The 25,295-nt window shown below is 49.0% G+C and overlaps 1 protein-coding gene across 16 annotated transcripts in view; it reads left to right on the plus strand.

The window, feature by feature from the left end:
• EHMT1 (euchromatic histone lysine methyltransferase 1) overlaps window positions 1–25,295 on the plus strand; it is a 121,575-nt gene that overhangs the window by 94,069 nt on the left and 2,211 nt on the right. For all 16 annotated transcript variants that reach the window (XM_087753177.1, XM_087753186.1, XM_087753180.1 and 13 more), the window contains 14 exons: window positions 1,182–1,408; window positions 2,129–2,293; window positions 2,801–2,883; window positions 4,193–4,299; window positions 6,207–6,329; window positions 8,760–8,861; window positions 9,648–9,752; window positions 12,432–12,586; window positions 13,421–13,588; window positions 13,976–14,120; window positions 15,098–15,175; window positions 16,379–16,494; window positions 18,829–18,915; window positions 23,404–23,482. In XM_087753177.1, coding sequence (XP_087609303.1) covers window positions 1,182–1,408; window positions 2,129–2,293; window positions 2,801–2,883; window positions 4,193–4,299; window positions 6,207–6,329; window positions 8,760–8,861; window positions 9,648–9,752; window positions 12,432–12,586; window positions 13,421–13,588; window positions 13,976–14,120; window positions 15,098–15,175; window positions 16,379–16,494; window positions 18,829–18,915; window positions 23,404–23,482 — 1,740 coding nt within the window. The remainder of the gene's footprint in view (window positions 1–1,181; window positions 1,409–2,128; window positions 2,294–2,800; window positions 2,884–4,192; window positions 4,300–6,206; window positions 6,330–8,759; window positions 8,862–9,647; window positions 9,753–12,431; window positions 12,587–13,420; window positions 13,589–13,975; window positions 14,121–15,097; window positions 15,176–16,378; window positions 16,495–18,828; window positions 18,916–23,403; window positions 23,483–25,295) is intronic.

Here is a 25,295-nt window from a genome sequence, read left to right on the forward strand (position 1 = left end):
GATGAGGGTTTAGATGGGGAACCTGAGTGATGGCACTGGAACAAGGCAGTATTTGGGATCTCCTGCTGCTTCTTCCACCTCTGTCACCGAGGCTTTTCATAGCATTGGTCCAGTCCTTTAAGTCGTCAGCATCCTAGTTTTCCTGTTGGTAAAGCTAAGAAACACCAATTGAGGGCCTCATGGGGTGATGGGGAGGCTTACCTGGCTGACGCTAGTGTTCTCCATTGGAAAGATGCTACAGCAGTCTCAAGCATTATTGTAATTGTAATAAATGGAGCCATCCTGGGTTTTCATGCTGAGTCAAAGATCATTGAAAAGATAAAATCCTCAAAACCCTTAAAGGCATTTTGCAAAGCTGAAATAGAGTTAATTAAATTGCTTGGGAGGACCGTGAATTCAGGAGAAGAGTGGGTTTTAACTAACCTTTCCTTACATGCTCTTACATCTCTGAGTGACCTGTCATGGTTCCCGCAGGTGAATCTGGGAGTGTTTGTCTGTGCTGTCCATCACTAATAACACAGAGCACAGCAGGGCTTCAGGTAGCACTGATATCACAGGGCGATGAGTTCCAGGGTACCCTCAGTTCAGTTCGGAGGACTTTGCTGGAAAGGGAAAATAATTTTAAGAGAAGTTGCCCAAGTTTGTTGAATGAGCAGTCAGCCACAGTATTGGGGTTAAACAGCATACGGGGCTGGTCCAAGCAGAGAAGTTGCATGCTTTAGGTTACATTGGGGTTAACGGCTGATTTAATTCTATTCATATAGGTCCTTGAATGGTTTGTGCGCAGCTTCGTTAGGTAGTTTTAATGCTGGCTCAGCACGCAGGTCTGAAGTTTTCTTTTCCAGTTTTGGGGGCGTCCTTACAGTACACTGGCACTTCTAGAAACATAAGCAAGAACTTCGAGCGTTAGAGGAAAGAGCTGGAAATTGGGACTTCTTGGTTCTGTTTCCCAAGCGCAGTTAAAAAACTTGCTTTGCAGTCCCTAACCAAGTGAGTTTTTCCCCCATTACCTTGGTTTTGTTCTCTTCTAAAGAAGTGGCAGTGCTTGCTTACTGTATTGGAAGCGCCAGGGACAAGAGTGCTGATGAATGAAGTGTTTAAGAGGTCTGCGGACGAAGCATGTTGAACGGGTAAGGCGTGTAGTGACCAAGGTGTGAATTTCTTCTCTGTGGTTTTTTTAGGGCACTTTCATGGAGTGTCAGCCGGAGAGCAGCATCTCCCACCGTTTCCACAAGAACTGTGCCTCCCAGGTCAACGACATGAGCTACTGCCCACACTGCGGGGAAGACGCCTCCAAAGCCAAGGAGGTGACAATAGCAAAAGCAGACACGACCTCAACGGTGTCGCTGACCTACGAGCAGCAGAAACCAGCGGCTGTGGAGGGAAGGGCCGACACCACAACAGGGAGGTGAGCTTGGGAGCATGTGGCGATCTCAAACCTCGCGCCAGACTGTGCTTTGCATTTGAACGCTTGTGTTCCTCCTGATGGAGCAAAGTGCTTTCTGGTCCTGCTCTGACAAGCCAAACTCAGCTGCAGGAATCGGCAGGTGTGGTTTGTGTTGCTCGCTGTGTCGGAGAAGAGCGCAGCAATCGTAGGGTGAGCTGGGGCAGAGGCTATGAAGATAGGAGGGGTTTAGGAGTTAAAACCATTCCTGCCACTTATTGTTGGGAATGGAGTAATAGTGGAACGAGTTGATGGTGCCAGGTCTGCTAAGTGACAGGGAAATCCGTGCAGTACCTAGCTGTAGCTCCTGACTTGCTCCAGTGGGCACAAGTATAAAGAGAAGGTGAAAACAGAGAGGAGAACAAAGTCAAGCCATCCCTGCGTTGAACAGTGCTCCGACTTGCCGTCCGATCTGATCTTGTTCTTGTGGCTTTTATGACTTGCCCCATGTTCCTGGGTTTCCTGTAGCACAGAGTACATCAAAATGTAATCACAGAGCGGTGCAGCTCCTTTTTGGGGCAAGTTCTTACTGAAAAGGCTGTAAAACAGATTGGTTTGTGTTTCGATTTCACTTACGCTTATCTGTATTTAAAATCCATTTCCTTTCCTTCTTTGGCATAAGATACACACTGTTGTATATTTTTAATGGTTGTGCTTTGGCTGTCTCTTATTTTTTCTCTTCAGTGGCACTGGGACGCGGTTGTCAGAGGAAGACAAGCCAGAAAGTTCAGCTGCTGAGGGGTTTGACATGGCGGGGTCTTCAGTTTTTCCAAAGCCTACTACTAGCCTGACGCAGGGACCAGTTAAAGAAACTCTGGAAAGTGCCCTGATTGCCCTGGACTCCGAAAAGTAAGAAAAGACCGCTGGGTCTCTCCAGTTCCCAGCAAAGTTGCTTAACCTAGGGAAAACTGAGATTTAGCTTCTCTGTATTTTGGCCTCACTCAGACCTTTTTTTGTTCGCTTCAGTCATTTGTCACCCTCAACAGATTACCGATTCGAGAGAACATTTTTAGCTCTAAACGTCTTATTGATTTATCTGGAGGATTTAGTTTTTCACTGGCCCTCTGACTGCAGCTGTAACTACTAGGAGTTCCCGTTTACAGCAGTAAGACCCAGAATTTGTTGATGAGCGGCACCGAATAGATACGGCTCTCGTGAGAACAACTCTGTCTGCGGTTGGAGCTGGAAGTTTTAAGACCTCCTTCTGGAGACTTGTTCATGTGTTTTGCTGGCACTCTGGAGCTGTGCCATAGGAACAGGCTTTGTCACGCACATGGGGTAGCAGTGGGGTGGGGTGAAATGCCAGGCGTGTTCTTCAATGAGTATTAATTATGCCTCTTTTCCCCGCTCCTGCAGACCCAAGAAGTTACGGTTCCATCCAAAGCAGTTGTACTTCTCTGCGAGGCAAGGAGAGCTGCAAAAAGTCCTGCTTATGTTGGGTAGGTGGCTCTTTCCCAGGCCATTGCCTGTCTGGCAGTACTCCCAGCTCCTGCCAGGCAGCTGCCAGAGCGCAGTTCCCAGCATGGCAGCACGTCATATTCCCCACTGCCCCTTGTGAGTGGAGTTGGAGGAGAAAGCCACTTTTGCAAGTGATGTGTCACTGGAAATGGCTTCATCTTTCCGTGAAATGTGGACCCGCTCCCAACTTGTTTCTGCATTTGGGCACGGTTTTATCAGAGAAGCTGTTTCTGTCCCCAAATGACCTACATGTGGTTTTTCCAGTCTGATAGAACTTTTCCTCTCCGTGCAATGGGTTAGTTGGGTATTCGCATCCAGCAGAGAGGTGAAAAGATGGGAGTCAGCTTCAGCCGAGACCTATCGGCATGAGAGCAGAAAGGAAGAGCCCTTCAATACACGGGGTTTGTTTTGGGGGTACATAGTTGTCTGTCACCAGATGACTTTGAGCTGCTGAGCTTGTTTTTACCATCAGATATTCCCGAGGAATCTCCCCCTTTGAAGGACACAGTGTTTTCTTGGGATCATTTCCTTTCCACTCCAGTACTTTGCAGTACGTTTTTGGATGCTTTCTGTTCTTTTCATTTATCAGATTCTTCTTTTTCTTCTAGCAAGTGTTAGCTTCATTGTTCGTGTCTTCAATAGCACAAAAATGTTGTTCATTGATATTTAACTACAGCCTCATCATATGCAACATGTTATCATGCCCAGACATCTTTGGCTGGCTGTCATCATCATCTGTCAGTCTTTGCACAGCTGTGAAAATCTCTGGCCAGATCCCGAGCTTGTGTTAGTTGGAGAAGCTCCATCCACTTTGTAGCCCTGTGTTTGCAGGGATGCAACGAGGATTGCTAATATTAATTGCAGTTAATAGTGGTGAGACAAAAAGGCCAGGTAATACTGACTCTTTGTTGTTTCCAACTTCTGTGTTGCTTTAAACAAAGCAGCATTTTTTTCTCTTTTTATCCTTGTATAGTGTTTGTTTGGTTTTGTTGCACTGAGAGATGGTGAATGGTGAATCTGAGGCAATGGCCTATGTAGAAATCTAATGCTTTAAAGGTATTAAATTCCATGGTGTTTCTGAAGCTCTTGGTTTGAGGGCTGTTGCACATCGAATGTCTATGGGACTACCCTGAGAGCTTTCTGGCTTGAATGTGTAGTGAGTTGTGAGAAGGGCTGAGGATGGGCTGGGAACCCGTGCTGTAAAAGCCGTTAGTTGAGACCTGGTTCTCCTGTTATGCTTTTCTCTAATCTCTGAATTGTGGTTGAAAGCATCTCTGCTCTGCTTTTCAGTGGATGGAATTGACCCTAATTTTAAAATGGAGCATCAGAGTAAGAGAACCCCTCTCCATGCTGCCGCCGAGTCTGGCCACGTGGACATCTGCCATATGCTGATTCAGGTCTGTCTCCGCTTACGTTCTTCTGTACAAGCAGTTTTCTGTGGTTTTTGGTCTCCTGCCCCACATGGCTAAAGCACACTTGGAAATCAGCACTCAACCATCTCTCCTATAAAAACCTCCTTATTCTCAGGGTTTGCTGAGGAAGGAGTGGTGGAGAGTAGCGTGAGATCTTAGAGGACATGACTGAAGCTGTCTTTCTAGGCTACTCTCCAAGCAAGCTTCACTGTCTGGGCAACGAGCATGTGAAGCTTTGATGTAGGGCACTGGGGAGCATGGGGGAACCTGTATGCCTAAGCACACCCGGCAGAGCAGTGCGCTGCCAGATGTGCCAGCACAGGCTGACCGCTGGCAGGCTGCAGCTGGTCTGCAAGCTGCTGCCAAGTTGCTCTTTGTAACGAAGGTAGGTGGGCTCTGGAGCCTGCAAACTAGCAGGCTCTGTCTTCCCTTCGGTCAAAACCTGAGCAGGATTTTCCTCTACAGTGTAAATGTCTCGCATGTGAAAAGGAGGGAAGGAAAGATGCAAGTTTGACTTATTGCCTGAGTTTTGGATTCTAATTGAGGGAAGATGGTCAAAGACACAGGGTTGCTCTCGTTGAACCCTCTCCAAAATGATGTGAAGAAAAAAGGCAGCTTTTAAAAGTTATAGTTTTTCTTTTTTGTACTGGCATACATCATCTGGAGTGACTGGAGGTATATTTTGTTCACCTTGTGTGACCGGGAAACCTTAAAGGGCTTTTGAGAACGCAGCGATGCCACATCTCTGAAAACGAGCCTGCTGGGATGTTGCATTTCAGCATCTCGAGTCAGAGGCTTTCAGAGCGCTGTTTGAAGATGCAGCTGTGGGCCTACCCTGCTGCTCTCACTCAGGTTACTGCACGTGAAGACAACGGAATGACTTGTATGAGTAAAAGGAGCAAAATTTGCGAAACGTTACAAACAATTTAACTAAGTATCAGTAAGGTTGGTTTGTTTTCCAGGATCCTTCATCTTCTTGTCTCTTCCCTGATGTCTGGCTACTGCGGTAGCACAGTATTTGGCTGGGAATGTCTCCACCTTGTTAAACTTGAAATGTCTCTTCTCTGGTCTGGTTTAAATAGCTCTAGCTATTTAAAAGTAATGAAAACAAATGCATTCAGTGGGAGGCACCTGGAAGCAGTGTTTAGCTGCTCTAAACAGGGCCGTGCTTCCCTCGTATGTATGCGTGGTCTGCCAAGAATTGGGCTGTCTCCGAGATTTTCTTTTGGTTTTAAGTATTGGGTGGGTTACTGAGCTAAGCCAAAGAGTTAAAGCAGACAAGATACATGGCACAGCAGTGTTTTGCAAAAGAGCAAGATTTTGGTCCAAAGCACTCCCGTGTTGAACTGAACATATGCTGAGAGACCTCTGTAGAAGTGTTACCGTTGACTTCAAAAGGAATAGTTAGCTGCTCTCCAGGGATTTTTAACAGCTCCTACCTCTGTTGCAATCAGCAAGTTGTTCCTCCTGCTAGTAGCGTTGGGAAGAGCTGGTTGTTTTTTGTTCATTGTGTCCGTAGAAATGATAGACCAGGGAAAACAAAGCTGCTGGAAACAGGAGGAGGCTGAATTTTCCAAATTGTTACACAAACAATATCCAGAAAGTAGCAGTACAAAATGCATTAATAACAAGAGTTATTTAATACCAGCTGTTGGCTTCCTTATGCCCCAGTTAGTGGCTGTAGAAGGCAGGAGAGAGGGCAAGCAGTGTGTGCTGCTTTCCAAAACAGGTGAAGTTGGACTGCTTTCTTTCCTATTTTTATTTCTTTTTTTTTTTTTCCTCCTGCTTAATATGGCTAAATTTCAGGAAGAAACTTGCGACTAAATCTCTACTCCCACATCCTTCCTCTTCCTAACCAGTAATAATTATAACTGTCCTTGGCCTCCTAACAGGCTGGTGCTAACATAGACACCTGCTCTGAAGACCAGAGGACCCCACTGATGGAAGCAGCAGAAAACAACCATCTGGAAACTGTGAAATACCTTATCAAGGCTGGAGCACTAGTAGATCCTAAGGTAGCAGTTTATTCCTTATCTTTTTCTCCTGAAGAAGCCTCTGTCTACCATTTCTTTCTTGATAGGTTTTAAGTCCTGGGTGGAAGTGCAGAGGCAGAGGGGAGATGGACTTGCTTGTCCTGGGCGCGAAGGCTTGGCAAGGCTGCGCTTGTCGGTGGTGTCACTTTAACGTGCAGTGTCCTGGCTGTGAGCAGTTTGGGGCAAGTGCTGCCACTTGCTACATTAGTTTGTGGCACCAAATGGAGAGGGTATTTGATTTCATATGGGGCCACTAAGTAGTAGAGTCACAAATCCACTGCAGTGAATCTGGAATTTGATTTCAGGCTTTCCTTCTCTACAGACTCTCATAATGAGAATTTTGGGGTGACATTTTAAAATGGGCTGGTAATTAGGTGCTTGCCAAGCCAGCAAAAATGACAGAGGAAGCTTTGCTTTCCAAAGGACTGATGTGTGGTTTCTTGCAGTCACGCTGTAGTGGCAGAACTGGACCCCATTTTTAAACTCCACCCCTTAATTTAAACAAATACAATAAAATGCAGCTGTCTGTCTGCCTTTAGCATGCTCTGGTTGCTTTGCAATCTTGGAAAATAGACAGATCATTTATTAGTCCCATAAATCAGATGCTATTTGGAGCACAGGAACCCTCCCTACGTGAACTTCTTATTGTTACAACCTGCTGCTGTTGGCACGCTCCTCTGCTATTGCCGGGGAGTACGGCAGGGCCGGGATGCTCTTTTTGCGAAGGAGCTGGCGGGGCCAGGAGGATTGCACGAGATATCAAGGGCTGCCCACTCCGAGCCTTAAACGGATCCTCGGGAGCCTGGTTCTGAGCCGGGAAGGGGGAAGGGACAGGACAGGCAGGTGTGGGTTCATGCTGGCCACTGTCCCAAGTGTCTTGGAGCAGTCCAGACATCTGTCACCCGAGTTATTCCTGTGGAAGAGAAAAAAGGGTTTTTTCTGCTTCTAAAGGTAAAGGGAAGGAAAAAAATCCTGAGCTTGCAGAAGCAAATTAGAAGCCTGAGATCACGTCTGAAGTCTAGACTAGTTTATTATGTTAATTAGTTTCTTGCACCAAATTAGTCATTTTTTTGAAAGCAGCAACGCTGCAGTTTAAAATCAGCTCCAGCCATTTGGATGAGAAATCCGGCCATTAACTGTTGCGGGTGCGTGCTGAGCCGGCCCGGCCCGGCCCCGCAGGGCTGCTGGGTGGAGGGGGCTGCTGAGGACGGTGCGGGGGTGCCTGGGTGGGGGCTTCTCAGACCCCGGGGCGAAGCTGTTGATCCTGTTAATAGGACGTAAAAGCCCCACTCAAAACCTGCAGAAACTTTATATTAAAATACGCCTGCTCTCCATAGGGTTGAGAAGCTGCACTTGGCTCATGCTAACCTAAGGGGAAAGCTGTGGCATTATTCATATGTGGCAGGCGCTTATGGGGGTGTAGAAACCCCTTCTGTACCCCAAGAAGCCCACACAGCGTGATCCCTGACCTGAGACATCCCGTCCTTGCTCGGAGGGTTGCTCCCTAGCCCTGCGCCATGCTCTCCGCTGAGCTCCATCTGAAAGCTCTCGCCTCCGGTGTTGCTTCCAGAGGCTGAGCAAGAAGGAGTCATTTTGGTTTTCAGTCTTTCATTTCCTCCTCCTTATTTCCTCGTCTCTGGGCCTTGCTATGTGCTAAGCTCTTGGGATATAAACACCTGATAAAAATCAGGCTCCGGCTGCTGAGATCTTTGGTGTTAGTGCGGGAGTGTCTCTGTCATGACTCACAACCTGTCCATCTCCACCAGACCCGGTATTCTCAGCTCCCAAAGGCATTTTGCCTTTCAACCTTCACGGCAGCTGTCTCGGCAGACGGCTGCAGGCACGCTGGGGACTTGGTCTCTTGGGAGGCTCCTAGCCCCTGTGCACGACACCCCTTTGCTCTGCTGCCAGGTGCTGGGATAAGGCCTTGTGCTAATAAAGCACAGCAAAAAAACCGTATGAACGGAGCATTTCCAGTCGAGACAAGGCTACTTTTCTGATGTAAAGTGCAAGCTCTGTCTCTGTAAGGGATTTCTGCCTCCCCTTGGCTTTCCAGCACATGGAGAAGAGTTGGAGAGGGTCTGTTGGGAAAGGGGAGCATCAGTCTGCCAGGGGTTTGGGCTGGTGCCTTCCCCAGGCTTTGCAAAGGTGTCTCTTCCCATAGCCTTTGCACTTCCAGCCTCCTACTCTGCATGGGTTGCACTGCTGAGCTTTGTATGGAGCTCCCTCTGCTCAGTGCCGGCATTGCTTGCTGCTGCTCTCTCCCCTCCTGGCAGCGGGCCAGGGGCTTTTGGAGCCCTCTGCTCCGTCCATGAGCTTCTCTGCTGTTCGTGAGCATCAGTGGTGTCATGCAGACGTGGGAAACGCTGGGAAGGGATTTCCCCTGAGTGCTTGTTCTGATGTTGTGTCCAGGACGCGGAGGGCTCCACGTGTCTGCACTTGGCTGCAAAGAAGGGGCACTACGACGTTGTTCAGTACCTCCTCTCCAACGGGAAGATGGATGTCAACTGCCAGGTGAGGCCTTTCTGCGAGGGGCAGAAGCTGCTTTGTTCAGGTCAGGGACCCGAGTCTCGGCAGCGTGCTGTCCACGCAGTGGTTACTCAAATACAGTCCTGCTGCTGGGGGGCACCTGAAAAACATTATAGGACACAGCGCCATGGGCATCCCAGTCTGCCAAAGAGGGCGATCTCCTCTCCACTGACCTCATGGAAACTTGCCTTCTGTGTGCCTTGATTTGCAGTTTCTCCTTGACCCTAAGTTTGCTGGTGGAGCCTGTTGCTCAAGGGTGTCCCTGTGTTCCTCCTAGCCGGGGCGAGTGGGATCATGGACGTGCTGTGGGATGGGTCAAGCCTGGCACTTGCCATCGCAGAGCTTATCTATTGCCGTGGAGCGAGGCGGTGCTGCATCAGAGTTCCTTGTTCTGGGGGAAGGCCAGCTCCCCCAGGCTGCTCAGGCATCTTTGTAAGAGCTTGTACACAAGCTGGATGTTCGTTGTGCCGTTTGGACAGTCAGCTGTATTTGAACGCCCTAGAGATCCATTGCCAGCGTGCTGAGCTGCAAATAACCTGCAGCCTGCTGAGGCACGTTGGTTCGAATCGCGCTGGGCTCTGCAGGACCGTGAGGGGCCCCTCGCTGCAGCAGCGTAGGCTGAAGGAGAGTGATGAGACAGACGCGGGGAGGGAAGGGGTCTATGGCTCCCAGGCAAGGTGCACCCTGCTGTGGCTGCCAAGGAGCTTGTGAAGCCAGCAGGAGACCATCTTGCCCCTTCTCCATGTCTCACCCTTTCCTTTCCCTCCCCAGGATGACGGAGGCTGGACGCCGATGATCTGGGCCACTGAGTACAAGCATATCGAGCTGGTGAAGCTGCTGCTTGCAAAGGGGTCAGACATCAACATCCGCGACAATGTGAGGTTCTTCCTGGAATCCGTTTCAGAAATTAGCCACAATCTGTTTAAAAACCAAACAATCCCAAGGAGGCAGGTTTTGGGCTCAGTGCAGGGAGTTGTGGTGGTCCCTTGAGACAGGTGGTTTGGGGCAGTGTCTGGTGGGAGAATTTTCCTCTGTATGCTGGGAAGGAGTTTACAAGCTGGCAAGAAGTCCTTTTCCTCCAGCTCTTCTGACATAGCCCATAAGGATGCTGTGTGTCATGCCATAGGCTCAGCTCTGTGCCTCGCTGCTTCTAATCCACCTGGGTCTGCCATGCTGCCCCTTGGACGCTGCACCAGGCAGATCCCCCTTGAGTCCAGACTTAGCAGCTCCATGTTGGTCACGGGCCGGTGCGCGTTGGGCACGGGTTAGGGGCATCCTGCGTGCTTTTTGGGGGGCACAAGCTTGTACGCATGTTTTCCAGGTGGATTGGGCAGACGCTCTGCCAGCAAGTATTGCAAGCCTGGCTTTTCCTAGGCATAACGGGCACAAAGCCACCAATGTGGACAGAGCATTCCCAGGCTGGCGGCTCAGCGTGCTGGAGCTGGCGCTTGGTCTGCTCTTCACCTCTGTAAATCCTACTCGAGTGGGATGTACTCTGTACTTGAGGGAGTCTGACTCCCAGTGGAGTCCCTGGGAACTCCGGGGGCCCGGCAGCGCTGCGTGTCGGGCTGTGCCAGCCCGTTTCATGGGGATTTTCAAGTAAAGAGAGATGGCTGGGGAGAAAAGGATAGAGCATCCAGGCTTCTGTTCAGGAGACTCATTCTATCAGCACTGCTCCTCTTTTTCTCTTAATAGTGTTTTTCTCATTTTTTCCTTTCTGCCTCTAAGGATATTGAAACCCCAGAAGTACCTGCAAGGCAGGCTTGGGTGTGAACTGGGGTGTGTTGAGCTATTCCAGGCTTTGGCCTGTAGATGTGAGATAGTTTGATAAATGAGGGGTAACTGGCTTCACTGCTTTCTGCACAGAGTTGTTACAGCGAAGTACCTACCCCGCCATCAGTTCATCCTCTAGCGTACCTCATGGCAATGTACTTTCTTGTCCAAGGCTCCTATCACTTTTCTGACTCCAAGGGATATAAGCAGCTGGTTTGTATCATCTCCCTAGATGCCTCAGCTTGTGTCTTGGGTGCTAGCATGGGCAGGTGTTGGCATGTTTGTCTTGTGGGGCTCAGAAAGGCCCCAGCTGTTCCCGAGGAGTTGCTGTCCTGCCTCTGAAAGCCCCTTCTGGGGAGGAGTCTCTTTCCTTGGGAGTTTACGTAGTTCCCAGGCAGGTCCGGCTCTGATACTGTTCCTAAAAGCAAAAGTCAAGGTGAGAGAGGGGGGCTTTTTGGGTTGTTGCATTGCTTCAGCGCCCTAGCGCTGACTCTGAACAAAACTGATTTGTTTGATCTGTCACAGAAGCCTTTTGGCTATCAGTTACAAGAGCACACGTTAAATGATGAAAATCAAATCAGCTCAGTCAACAATTTACTTGGAAGAAAAAATATCCTCTTAGCAGATGTATGTGTCGCATATCCGTTACTGTACCTACGTTCGGTGTCTCCTGATTGCAGTCATTAAGAAGCAATGTCACTTGTGCTGGGAAACATCATACGCCGGGAGAAACGCTTTTGATTGTAATTATGCTGCTGTTAGGCAGTAGCCGCTGCAAGGCAAAGGAGCAAGTCTAGGTGTCTGTAACCTGTCTGAGCAGCAGCATGTGGCGTGCCGTCCACACGATTAATTTTTTTCTGTAGATTGGTACGTGATGCTGATTAGGGTTTTTTTCCTCTAGATGTTACCATAACCGGAGGCAGAAGCCATATAGAAAGAGGTCTCCCCACTCCCTGGTGTATGTCAATAGCCTCCCCATTTAAGGAAGGATCTAAGTTAAGTTGCGATGACTAAAAGATGTGCTTTGGTTTTGCTTTCAAAAAAAAAAAAAAAAAAAAGAGAAAAGTTAGGTGATCATTACTATCATTTCACTGTTGTAATCGACGTCTTTAGAGCTTGTCATGGGGAAGGGTTCAAGGTATGCTGCAAATTGCACTGTAACAGCAAACAGTATCATCGCTTAAAATATCTCCATCAAAAAGACGAGTGTTCAGCTATTTCTAGTGCTGCTAGTGAGAGATGAGTACATACAGTATTTAAGAGATGCCTGAAGTCGGACTGGTTACTTTCCCTGTGGCTCGTGGTTCGCTTTCTAGCACCTTCATATACCTTTATAGCTTGTGCTGTGCCCTTTTTCTCTTTAATTTAGTGGCACTGGGAGACATGCTGGCTTTCCTGTTTGTCTGGGCTGGGGAAGCTCAGCTTCTAGCTTTTTCCAGCGTGTTTGTTCATGTCTGTCACCTCTCTCGTGGATTGATCCAGATTGTTTTGTGGCTTAGAGACAGACGATATGCCTGCGTGTATAAGGAAGGCGACGGACCGCTTTGCGTGCAGCCTCCCTGTCTTTAGCGCACGGAGGCGGCTGGAGCGAGAGCTCCCTGCTTGTCTGCATGGAGATTTCCCTGCCCGCCCCGGCAGTCCCAGCCAGAAGGAGCAACGTAGGGAAGGAGGCTGCAAGCCACATGTTGAATGCTGCAGGTGTAGAGCTACGGATGGTGAAGTCCCAAAGCGATGGGGTTTTAATGCACTAAACAGCCTCTACTCTGTTTTCTTTCCCTCCAGGAGGAAAATATTTGTTTGCACTGGGCTGCTTTTTCTGGCTGTGTTGACATAGCAGAGATACTGCTGGCTGCTAAGTGTGATTTACATGCAGTGAATATTCACGGGGACTCACCCCTGCATATTGCAGCCAGAGAGAACCGCTACGAGTGTGTCGTGTAAGTACGGCTCCAGCCCTGCCGCTTCTTTCCCTTCCCCGGTCACTCCTTTCTCTGAGTGCCGGCTGGCAAGCTCGGGAGATCCTTTGAAATGCCTTTGGCATTTAAGCACAAAACAAAGTTGGGATGGAGGGCTCGTTTCTCTACTGTCCTGCTCCTAGGGGCGGTGGGCCTGAAATACTAGCTGCTGCCAGAGCTGGTGTAGAAAGGATCAGAAAACGTGGGGTGGTCCTGGAGTCTTGGGCAGAGGGCGTGAGGGGCTGTGCTCAGCCTGGGCTTCCCAGCAGAAAGGCATCGGGCATCTTTGATTAAAGCGCTTTTTTTTTTTTTTTTTTTTTTTTTTTTTTGGCAACTAGCGTGGCATAATATGGTAACAGGGCTTTTCCTTTGCTTCATCACTGCTGTGAATAAAGTCATCATGTATACTCACCAAAAGCTGGTGAATATAAACATGGGCCAAGTCCAATACCAGTTTCCCGTAGGACTCTTCCATTTCCAGCCTACTCTTCCCACCCCATATCTTTCCCTGCCAGAGAGAGTTTCAAGCCTGTCTGAAGTTAGGCTGGTACCAGCAAGGTATTTGTCATGCCTGAAGCAAGGCGAGGTTTGCCCAGAGCTCTCATGAGTGCCTAGAGCTCCAGTCTGTGGCTTCCGCCAGCACCTTCACGTAGAAGGATTCACTGAACCATGCTTAATAAAGAAAACTCAGGTGATTATTCACTGCTACAGATTCTTCCTTGTCCCTTAAGGGCTGGCTGGAGGATGTGATTCAGCTCATTTTCCCCTTGCATGGTTTCTCTTGGGGGATGCTTATCCTTTCTTGCTGTTTTGCAGTCTCTTTCTTTCCCGTGGCTCGGATGTCACTTTAAAGAACAAGGAGGGTGAGACTCCACTCCAGTGCTCCAGCCTTAACTCTCAGGTCTGGGTGGCCCTACAGATGAACAAGACTCTCAGAGAATCATCTACTGACAAGCCTCCCCAGATAGAGAAGGTCGTGAGCAGGTGAGGATCTGGCTGGCGTTGGTTGTGGGTCATGAAATAGAGCCCTTGCACGAGGGAGGCTGAGAGCCTGGTTTAAGAAAGGACTGTAGGTGCATGCTTAGCTTTTTAAACTGGTGTGAAGGTCAGTTTGAGCTTAGCAAGAATTAAGCACATGCTGATGCAGGCCGTGGTTTGTAAATTCATCCTCCAAATGGAAATATTAGCAAGCACAAAGAACGATCTGTAAGGCAGGGTGGAAAATAATGAACTCTGCTCTAGTCTGAATTGCTTTCAGGCTTTGAATGCTCAGTGATCAAAGACAGTAATTCTGCCCCAGGATGGCATTTGAATGGCCCCTTGTTCGGAGGAGCTTTTCTTCTGTGACAATTCTCTTTCTCCTGCTGACAGAGACATCGCCCGGGGTTATGAGCGGATCCCGATTCCCTGCGTCAATTCAGTGGACAGTGAGCCTTGTCCTAGCAACTACAAATATGTTTCGCAGAACTGCGTCACCTCCCCAATGGACATTGATAGAAACATCACTCATTTACAGGTGAGGGATCGTCTGTATCCATGTGGGTTTTTTCCTGTCCCGGTGTGTGCTTTCAGGGATGTTGCAGGGCACTGCACCTCAGAACGGGTTTTGCATTCAAAATGGGAATGTCTAGTCCTAATATTGCCATCAAATTCCAGCTAAGGCTGTAGTCCTAAACTCCAGCTCTTGCTCTAGGAGATGGGATTCTGCTTTTCTTCCTTTCCGAGACTTAGGCTAACCTCTGTGTTCAGCTGTGTGCCTGTAGCATCGGCCATCTGGTGCTGGCTGATGTGGCTCCCATGTATCCTTTTCCTCTGTTCTGTATCTGGAGAGCCAGTGAGTTGTTGGGAGACCTTCCTCGTGCTGGCTTCCTACTGACCGCAGCATCCAGGCCAAGGGCTTTATTGTGATGCTGGAAGTCCTCGAAGGGCTGGGTTGTGAAAGCAGAGGTGGGAAAGCGTAGGGTGAAGGTGACCCCTCTCTGGGCACAGCTCTCTGGTGGCTGAAGTGAACTTCCCATGCCCAAGCCCTGTTGTGCAGAAGCTGGTGGTGGGACCGTGTTGGCTTGGGGAGTGCTGGGGAAGCAGCCAGCTGGCGCAGCCGTGTGGGAAGAGGCCAGCAGCAGGGGAGGGCTGAGACACCATGCTGCATCATCTCCCAGCTCTGGTCCCTCCTTGGAGCTTTCCTTGTCCTTGAGCGTGGAGTACAGCTCATAGGGCACGGAGGAAGGTTAGTAACACAGGGGAACATCCTCCCATGAGAAATGAAGATGGCTCAGCATGGGATCCTTTCCTGCAAGCCGGAATTCTTTGATGTTCATTGCACACAGAAATACAGAATGGGGTAAAAATGCCACTGAACTGGTGAGGCTGGTTATCTTCTCCTGCAGCAGGAGAAGGCAAAGACTGGTGGTTTCCTTTCTGACCCAGTCACAGAAGTTGCTCTTTCAGTTGTGTGTGAGTGGCGTGGCGTTAACCCCTTTCCTTCTCTTCCAGTATTGCGTATGTATAGATGACTGCTCCTCCAGTAACTGCATGTGTGGCCAACTCAGTATGCGCTGCTGGTATGATAAGGTGAGGACACAGAACCTCCGCTTGAGTTAGACCAGTGTTAGTGGGCTGAACTTCACACAGTTCAGGGTTTATAACAGTACCTTAAAAGCAGTTCCTTGCACAACTCCTGTACTTTTTGTTTTAAAATGCCTAAAGTTGTAGTCTCAGCTTTGAGGTGTATGTGATAATAGCAAAATGTGTACTCAGGGAAGCTTTTCTAGTGTTACTTATTTGTGTTACTGTCATGCCAACTGAACCATTAATTACACCCACGCGATAGAGAGAATTTAATAATCCGTGCGTGAAATCCGCTTCCATTTCAGAACAACATAGAAAATGCTGTAATAAAGGGGTGGGTAGTAGAGAGATTTTTTTGCTTGCTTTTATTTATTGTGATCCTTCCGGATGAAGGCAAAGTAAAGATGTTTTAACTGCAACATTGCCAGAAGCCTGGTTTGTTTTGGGTAAGCACACTTCAATCCTCCAGGGAGGTTTTGAGGTTAATATTTGGACAGGTTCTGCTAAGATCAGAAGTTCTGTGAATCTCTGCAAGTTTCTCCCAGGGGGAATATTGGCATCTTTCTTCGCTTTGTAGTCATTTTATTTACATGTTAATAGGTGATTACATCTTTCAAGCCTTAAAAGCTAAATTTGTTAAATATGATGAACTGCGTCTTTTGCTTCCTTAATCCTATATGGTTGGTAAATAATTGAACTGCAGCTTTTTATATGGTTGGTAAATAATTGAACCGTAGCTTTTTTGGGAGTGTTATTTGGGAAGAAAATGTGGTTCACAGAACTTGGGTGTATTGGCCTTGTAATCTGGAAGTTTAGGCTTTATTCCAGAGACAGACTAAGCATCCGCTTCTCCCCTCCAGCACTGCAGAATGATAATAATGATGATGCACACCGGTTTTTTGCACAGCACTGTATGATATTTGTTTTGGTGGTGCGTAGGGTGATGCCAGGCAGCAAAAATCTAAATGGTCTCTTGCTGTTCATCAGCTGTCGGTGATAGTGGCGAGTGTGCCGCTGTTGGGGTAGAGCAAAACCACTGCAGAAGCTGAGGTCTGGCGCTGGTTTTGGGGAGGTCGGGACATGCCTCCACCGTGGGGTTCTCTGGCCTGTTTTTACACTCGGGAATTTCTGCTCTTGGCCTGCGTCTGGTTTGGAGGGGTCACAGGAATAGACAGCTAACCCAGTCTGAATGCCTCTCCTCTTCAGGACGGCCGACTCCTGCCTGAATTCAACATGGCTGAGCCACCGCTCATCTTTGAGTGTAATCACGCGTGCTCGTGCTGGCGAACCTGTAGGAACCGGGTGGTGCAGAATGGGCTCAGGTGAGAAGGAGGATCCAAGCGCAGCTTATCTTGGCAAGACCGACAGCAAACTTGTGAGCCTTCTGGCTGTCTAGTCTCAGCTCACTCATACACCCACAAAACCCAGGACTTCCCGAGATGATACAGAAGTTGGGACAGGTGCCACCACGCAGTGGTGGGATGCAAGCGGGTTCCTGCGTGCTGCCGGTGGGACTGAAGTGGCAGTGGGTTGATGAGCGCAATTAATATTTGCATGCTGCCCCTGTCACGCGGGAACTGCAGCATTCTTTCATCAGCCTGACCACAGAACATATAAATGGCTTGTGGGTTTGCACAAACAACCTAGATGTAACTTCTCATGTGGAGATCTGTGAAGAAAACAACAGCGACAGAAACTGCGAAGCTTTGATTTAGAAGATCTTGTAAGTTAGCGGCCTATATTAGAAATACAGGCCAGCATGCCCAGACTTGGCCGCTTAAAATTTTCAAATTTCTGGCATGACTCCCCCGAATTGGATACCTGAATACCTGTTGGCCTCGGTGCTGCAGATTAGGCTGTTACGATTTTGGTGCCAGACTAAAAATGTAAATGTTTCGTTTTGGATCTCTGCTATGGAGAAGTTTGCCACTGTATTAAATGTATCAGGACAAACTTCAAAGGAATACCACTGGAAAAAAGACTTCTTGCAAATTTTTTGTAGTACTGACAACACTTTTTTTGCAAGCTTTGTAGTTTCAATGACATTTTGCAATGTTAAAAATAAGTAAGGAAAAGGCTCGATGTGTTTCTACAGAACTTTACCCCTCTCTGGTTTTCCCTGCCCAGCTCCAGAGCTCCGGTGTCTACGTGGGTGTTTATTTAGGAGCTGTACAGCTAGAGTGGTTGCTTTTGCATTTTTGCCTTGCTAAGGTGTTTTTCTGAAAGACGGGAAGGGTTGGAAACCCAACCATGAGCCTGGGAGAGCAGCTTTGTCGGGAAGCTGGCACTAAGGTCAGGTGCTTGGCAGAGCTGTGCTTGAGGTCCCTGGGGAGACAGCGAAGGAAACCTCCTGCGTCGGGGCTGCAGCGTGACACATGGGTGCTCCCGCTCCGTTGTCAGTGCTTCCTTTATCAGGTTTGCTCCAAACAAACTCCGCTCGGCAGCGTGCACGTTTCCATCTGGCAGGCTGGCCTGGCTCAGCTGGGAAGCCGAGATTGGAGCCATGGTCCCGCTGCTGCTGGTGTCAGCCCCGACCGCAGAGCCTGAACCTCAGCTGGGCTCTCTGCTCTGCTGTGATGGACAAAGCAAAACATGAGGGAGCTTCCTCAGGCCTGAAACAGTTTTATAACTACTTTAACATGAAGTTGTGTTTTGCCCTGGTGAAGGCTTCAGGAGCTGTGAGCAAATATGAGAAAATGCACAGCCCCTGGTTTGAGCTGACGGTGCAAGGAGGGAATGGGTGGGGGGAAGAGGGCAGAAGTACTGGAAAAGGCAACAGGGTGAAGTTAAGGCGAGCGTCAGATTTCTCTTTATTCCGATAAGAGCGTTGCTGAGAGTGGGTTTTGGTTCCCTCAGGGACGGAGCGAGCCTTCCCTAGCCCTGGAGACTGTTCATCCTGCACTTAACTCAAGTTCTGGCTGAGCAGGAGGCGGAATGACTTACAGGGTTGTTTCTCTGCCTATAAACTCCATCAGTAAAATTCCGCAGAGCAGCTATTACACCGAGAAGTTTCAAGTTGCAGCGTTTCTTCCTTGTCTTTCAGCCAGGGAGCTGGATATGATGGAGTTGCTAAATGCACTGGCCTCAGCAGAGGGCAAAGGGATCAGAGCACTTAGCTCAAGGTGTTCTTAATTCACCGTAAGCTCCCTGCCTTCCCCCTGCAGCACCCCTCCTTAACGCTGCCTTAAGTCCCCTTCCACCTTCCCTGCCTTCCCCCGATTGCCGGGTGTGTGCGTGGAAGGGAAAAGAAATGCTGGCAGTGGGATTCTGGTATCCTACGTGTAAATCATCAACGGCGTAACCACACAGAGCATCCAGTCCCGTACCCTCTTCCCCAGTCCTTAACACATCCAGTCCCTAGGTGTGCACCTGGCCAGGTGCTGCTGGGCAGGGAGAAGGGGTTGCTGGGCGCCCGTCCCTTGTCCCCAGGCGGTTTCCATCCGAGCATCTGCCCACGCGCTCAGAGCAGCAGTGGGAGTGAATGGAGCGTACCCACAGTGGTGCCAGCGTGAGAACTGGGGGGACTGAGTGTTGAAATCATCCTTGAGTTTGTGCTGATGGGAAGTTGCTGGGTTTGTTTCCTCATCTCTCTATGAAAATTCGTTGTCTTTCTGCAGAGTGCTGCCATTAACATGGCTTCGTTTCCTCTTTTGCAGGACTCGATTGCAGCTTTATCGGACACAAAAGATGGGCTGGGGTGTGCGAACAATGCAAGACATTCCACTGGGAACCTTTGTGTGCGAGTAAGTTATTCAGCTTTCATTAGCTCACACAAACGCATCATCGCTTCCTGAGGGCCGAGATGGTTCGCTCCTCTTCAAGGAGAGGTTTTCATGCAAATCAAATTGGCATCGAGCCGAGCTGCTTGCCCTCAGTCAGAGATTTCCTGACTCCATTTCCTGCTCTGTTTGTCCTTTTCCTCATAGCGTGGAGCTTTCTCCACCCCTCTCCGTCTCGCTGGGATCTGTGCTCAGCTCTCTTACCCCTCTGAAACACAAGCGGTGGGGGAAGGATGCATTTGGGTTGTGCTGCAGATGTGCTCAACTCACGCGTTCACCGTGGATATGGGACGCTTAAGGCCAAGGCCATTTGGAACAACTTTTTTATATCGGATCTTTTTCTGTTTCAATACTGACCTCTCAAGAGGTTTTCCAGTGTCAGAGCTCTGGCTTTAGTCTGATTCAGCAAAACAGTAAAGCACTTGGCGTTAAGCACGTTTCGGCCCTGATTCAAGAAAGTACTTAAGAACAAAAATGTTCAGATTTATGTCAAGTGAAAAACTGCTCTTGAACCCCACGATTTTTAGGCTTTAAAATGGTATATGTACTTTATTAAATATTCTGGAAAGTGTTTTCTTCGTTGCAATACTACAGTGAGTTAAGACCTTATAAATAAGTCTGAACCCATGCCCTTCATGGAAATATGTGGTAGAGTTTTTACAACTAGTTATTGGTGGTTTATGGAATTGGGATGGGGGATTGAGAAAGATTATTGCAGAATTTAAAAAAAAAAAAAATTAAGGAAAAGAAAAATCTGCAGTGAGTTTGCCAAGTATTTCTTCCATGTTAGGAGCTGCCAGATGATAAAATGTTTTTTTCAGATGTAAAGCTTAAAACTCTGCCGTTTGTGGAGAGTGTCTCAAGTCTCTCTTCAGGTGGGGCTTTCTGTTAAGTACCAAAGGTCCTTGTGTCCCGGTTCAGCACCCAGAGATGAGCCAGAGCTTGCGCGTAAACTGCTCCCAAAGAAAAAAGGCACTGACTTGACCAAATCCTCTTGGAATGCTAACACGCAAGAATAAGCAGCGGGGAACAGGCAGCCCAAGGAAACGGGGCAGCCCTGCGCGACGGTGTAATAACACAGACAGGCGCGTGGTAGAGCACATCAGGGCTGATGGGGTGCAGATACCACAACCGAAACCACAACCGTGCTTAACTCTTCCCTCCACCCTTGCCAGGAGCTGCTGACGCTGTTTCAGTGGTAGGCACTATCTCCTTCGTTATCTATAGGAGCTGCATACTAAAAAGCTGAGCTAATTTATGTCTTGCCCATGCACATTCCTCCTTGTCTCCATCACTCTCTCTGACACCCCCCCCCCCCCCTTATTTACTCAGCTCACCAACTCCAGTCCTTCTCTCCTCCTCAAGCCAGCTGCACTGATGTCCTTCCTGTGATTCTTTATGGGCAACCTACAGACTAGGTTTCTTCTTCTCCTCATCTCTGGCAAAGAAGCCCTGGTGCCGGCGGTGCCTGGGGGCTGCTTGTGCACAGCAGCTCCCGAGATCGGCTCTTGTGGAAGAGCATTTTGCATCAAACCTCTGGATTAGAGCCCTGAGCGGGGAGTCATTTTGTAAGGAGGTTATTGCTCTGCTTTGGAAGGATGATAATTGTATTGGTGTCAGGATGTCCTTTATTCCAGGATTTTTCACATATGCCCACATGAGGGGCAAATCTGGAATAGTTCTCACAACGCTTTTATTTTGCAAAACTCTGCTGGTCCTGACTGTTTCTGTGTGTAAATGCCTTTCTTACACAAATACTGCTTTTCAGCCTGCTCCGTACTTCAGATACCTTTCAACTTTTCTCTGTAATCACACCAAAAATGGTTTCCCTTTCCACTCCTGCTTGCAGACTGTCACTCTGGCAGCCCGCAGCAGCTTCTGCAGGGAGCGTTTAGCAGCGCTGGGAGCAGTTTGGCAGCTGGGAGCGAGGCTCTGCCAGCACGGTGGCCAGCCAGCCCTCCCGCCGTCGTCTCCACGGCTCCCCAGACCCCAGCTGCTCCAGACCCTTCGACTGCTCCAGACCCTCCTACTAACGGCCTCTGGTACCTTCAGCGCCGTCCTGGAAGCAGCAGCTTAGCGAGGGGAGAGGCAGCAGTGTCATCCTCCCTGCCCCGCTGGGCTCCCATGGAGTTTTTAGGCTCTTCCACTCACAGATGCTCAAGAGTGGGCTCGTGTGCAGGCTTCTCCCTGGCCTCCAAATTTGTCGCTGCTCAGAAGTTGCTGTTGCTCCCCCTGTGCTGGCGTTGCTGTGGGTTGTTTTGAGTCTGCTCTGTTCGTGCTTGGTTGTCAGACGGTGTAACTGCTCCTTCTGGAAATGGCACAGCTGGTTAGGGGCTTTTATTGGAGAGGCTTTGAATTAGTGGGATGCAGAAACCAGAGGTTTGTGAGGATCTGGTCTGCTCCTTTCAGTGCGCGTCCGTTACGTGGTTTCCAAATATTTCATTTCCGTACAAAACAGTGATGCTCTAATAGATACGATCTGCATCGAGCCAGGTGTCTCAGCCACACCTTCAGCCAGAGAAGCCCCAGGCGACCCGTCTCCCACACCCCCTGGAAAATGCTGGAGCCTGTGCTAGGGACTTCTGGTTGCTCTTGATTTTTGCATGGAGTGCGCTCTGATCTTGCGGTGATGAGTGGCAGTGTAAAGCTCTGAGTTGTAGGTACTTGCTATCAGCGTGCTGAACATCTTGCTGAGAAGAAAGATGCTGGCTTGACTTTGGGAGTTTTTAAATGAAGGGGCTGATGCTCCTGTTCTTTTTTGGGTAGGAAAATGGACCTCTTGCACATCCTTCCATAACTTTGGACCTGGGAAATTAGGGAACTGTTTGTATTGGTAAGCAGTCCTGGAAAGGACATGAGTTACAGGAATAGTCTTTAAAGGAAGATCAAAACAACAATTTTTAATTAGATTGTGGTTTTTTTGTTTCACTGAGTTGTAAACCTGAAGTGGCTGTCCCTGAGCAGAGTGCCTCTCCATGCAGCATTATTCAGCCTTTTCTCAGCTGCTGCTGGCTACTGTGCCACACGACAGCAATTTCTCTCCCTCTCTGGCCATCATCTTCCTATTGCTTTAGGTCACCAACAAGCATGTGATTTCCAGTAATACCGCAGCCTTACGGGAGCGCTTAATAAATAACAAGATGCAGTGGGGGCAAACGGGAGGATCGCACGCGGCGGCAGCCTCCTGCTCTGGCAGAGCGACTTGGCCAGATCGCTCAGATTTGGGAGCTGCAGCCAAACGATCCCTTGTCACAGAGCGCGTGGGTCCTTTCCAGGTTAATGTTCCATGGCTCTCCTCTTCCCCAGCCCTGGAGTTAAATGCTGCCGTGAGCCACAGGGGGAAATGGATTCGGTTGGTTAACACTTCAGAAATGCCTTGAGAGCTGCAGAGGAATGCTGTGATAATGGCTGCTGATCGTGGAAGGCTCTGTTGATGCTGCGAAGAATATTTATTCATATTGTGAATCCTTGGCTTATAATTAATTAGCGTTGCATTGCAGGCTGGGAAGACTTACATACCAGAATCTACTGTGCCGTTGCTTCTTTCTCATATCCTCCCTCTGGCTCAGTACCTCTCCCCTTGTGTCTCTTACCTTGATTGCAAGGAAATGTTGAACCTGAACAGTCCAAAACTGTTTAAGATGGAGACTGGGAGACAAATGTGGGAACACCAGTGCAGCAGGGACTCCTGCAACAAGGGTGTTTGCATCAAAACCAGCATCTGTCTGGGGTGTGAAAGGTGTGCGGGTATTTAGTCCTTCTCAGCAAGCCAGGCCAAGCAGCACGTGCTTCGTGGTGCTTGGACAACCTGGTTGTAATCTGCCTTGCACCTGGTTTTACAACAAGGTGGTTGTTACTGGGGTCACAGCTCTGATTTATTCTGGTTCAAGAGGGATTGAGAAAGAAGCCTAGATCCTTCCAGGGATCCTGCCAGGTTAGGTTAGACCTAAAACTTTTAAACCAAAACTTTTTAAGGTATGCAGCCTGTGTAATCAGTCAAAATACCCTGGAAAATACAGGAAGGACAGACACGAACATTGTGCTTTGGGATGTAAACAGCACAAGCATTGCAGTGGTGTATGAGAGCCAGGGCGGCAGTCTGACCGTGAACATAAGGAGAATTGGTTTAACGTGTTGATCTTGGCCAACGAAGAGATTTGCAAAAGGAAACATAGTCCTCGGGAAAAAGTAAATTTTGTTGGAAGTAAGACTCCATTTTTAATATTAAAAGTGTTGCCCTGAAAAGACGGAGTTTGGAGCCAGATCTTAGCTGCTGTAAGTTGGCAAAGCTCGGTTTGCCCGGGTGGCTCTGAGATGACCTGCACTGCTAAGGCTGTGGGTTGCCATCTGTGGCTGGGCTGTATCCCTTTCTTTCCCTCTTCCCAGAGACGTTTAAAACCAAGCTGGTGATTGCATGAGCATCTTATTTCTGCCTTTCCTGTCTGTCCGCAGGTACGTTGGTGAGCTGATATCCGATTCCGAGGCAGACGTCCGTGAAGAGGACTCCTACCTCTTCGACCTTGACAACAAGGTACTGTATCTGAAGGTGTCTAATGAGACAAACCCAAGGTCTTGCATCTCCAAATGAGCAGAGAGAATACTTGTCTCCATCTTGATGTACAGCATGATCTGAAAGCATGCCAAGAGGAGGACCGCATCCTCGCTGCTTTTTAGTAAAAATACAGAGTGGTTGAGGTAGGGCTTAGGGCTTGTTAAAATGGTAACAGAGCCCAGCGGCGCTGGGCCACCGCAGCGTGTGCTGCCCACACCAGTTTTGATGCAAGATGCTCCTCTGTCAAATCTGTTTGGGCATCCTGAGTTCAGTTGTTCAGTTTTTGATACTCAGGTGTATATCTGCAGGCTTGCAGCTGTGTTGATTGGCAGCTCTCTAAGTTTTTCATAAAAAGATGAGTTGGAAGATTGAAAAAAACCTTGTTCGCTTATAAAGGGATCCATCAGATACCCTGGCAGGGACCTGAGGCTTGTTCTGCTGGTAGTTATCCTGCGTTGCTCTGCGGAGGGCTGTCTCAGAGCAGAAATCTTGCTTTGAAAAGTGCGATCTAAAGCTTTTAAGCAAGGCCATCACTTCAGACTTTGTTTGGGGAAGGAGGGGAGAGGTGAGCTGGGGACTCAGAGGAGTGGGGTGGCTTCCAAGGAAAGCTGTGAAGCAGTCTCTGTCTTGTTTCTGTCATCAGCTAATGACAAAGAAACTTTGAGTTTGGTTTTTTTTTTTTTGGTCTTAAAGCAACACACATTCAACAACTGAAAAAAGGCAAGTAGAGTCTTGTAGTCAGTCTGAAAACAGAGGGGTCAAACTGTAATTAAGAAGTTGAAAAGCAGCTGGGACTTCAACCTGGTTTGTACGTATACGAGCAAGAGCCCACCTGGGCTGTGCCTTGCCTTTGGGTCAGCCCCTGGCTGCCTGCCTTGAGGGACAACCTCTGCGTTTGCTCTTATGAAGCCTTTAGTGAAGCCGGGAGGGAGACCTAAGTACAGGTGCAAGCGCATTGTCTTTTTTCAGGGGTTCTTCAAAGCGGAGCATCTGTAGGAAAGCAGGCACCAAGTCATTGAGTGATCACTGAAAGAAGCCCATCGGGATGGGTGGAGGAGCGTGGGGCAGCGCCAGCCGGGTCCCGTGGCCTCCTGAGTGATGGGAAGTTAAGAGTGTGAACCCCAACCCTGGGAGGGATGGCCTTGGGGTGCTGGTGCGTCTCGAAGGAGCGGCCTGGATGGGCTTGTGCTGTAGTGAAAGACAGTAGCTGGGGACATCATTTCTGATGTCCCTGTACCTTGAGTTGTCACTCAAGGCCACGTGCATGGTGAATCGTTCAGCGTGCCAGGTCCTGCAGTCACATCCCATCCTGTGTCTGAAACGGGGCGAACATCGAACAGCCAAAACTTACTGCCATTGCTGGGTTTCCAGGAGGAAGGCATAGCATAACAGATGCTCCCTGGGCTTCCACTGGTTCGAGGGATAAGTTTCTTGTCTCTGTACTGGAGAACTGGAAAAAACCGTGCTATTTCTGGGAAGGACGAGGTTGAGTTTTAGCTGCTGCGGTTGCTTTCTGTTTGTGTTCAGCCACCCCTTTCCCACGTGCAGGCCCATCCTCTGCAGTCCGTGCTCACGCACTTGGCCCTGCTGTGCTCCATCGAGGAGAGGCAGCGGTCGGGGCTGCACTCTGCTGCATCCGTGTGACCCTGCCTGCCTGCAGGCAAGAAGGGCTTTCTCTGGGCTCCCTCCCTTCTCAGAAACCCTGGTGCCTTCCCACTCTTGAGAAGGAGACTCATCTCGCCCCAGAGCAGGTTCATGGTTTCTCCTCTTCCTCTCTACTTGCCACTGTGTG

The sequence above is a fragment of the Nipponia nippon genome, unplaced genomic scaffold (genome assembly GCF_047370975.1).
Source record: "Nipponia nippon isolate SJK-2023a ecotype South Korea unplaced genomic scaffold, ASM4737097v1 scaffold_16, whole genome shotgun sequence".
NCBI lineage: Eukaryota > Metazoa > Chordata > Aves > Pelecaniformes > Threskiornithidae > Nipponia > Nipponia nippon.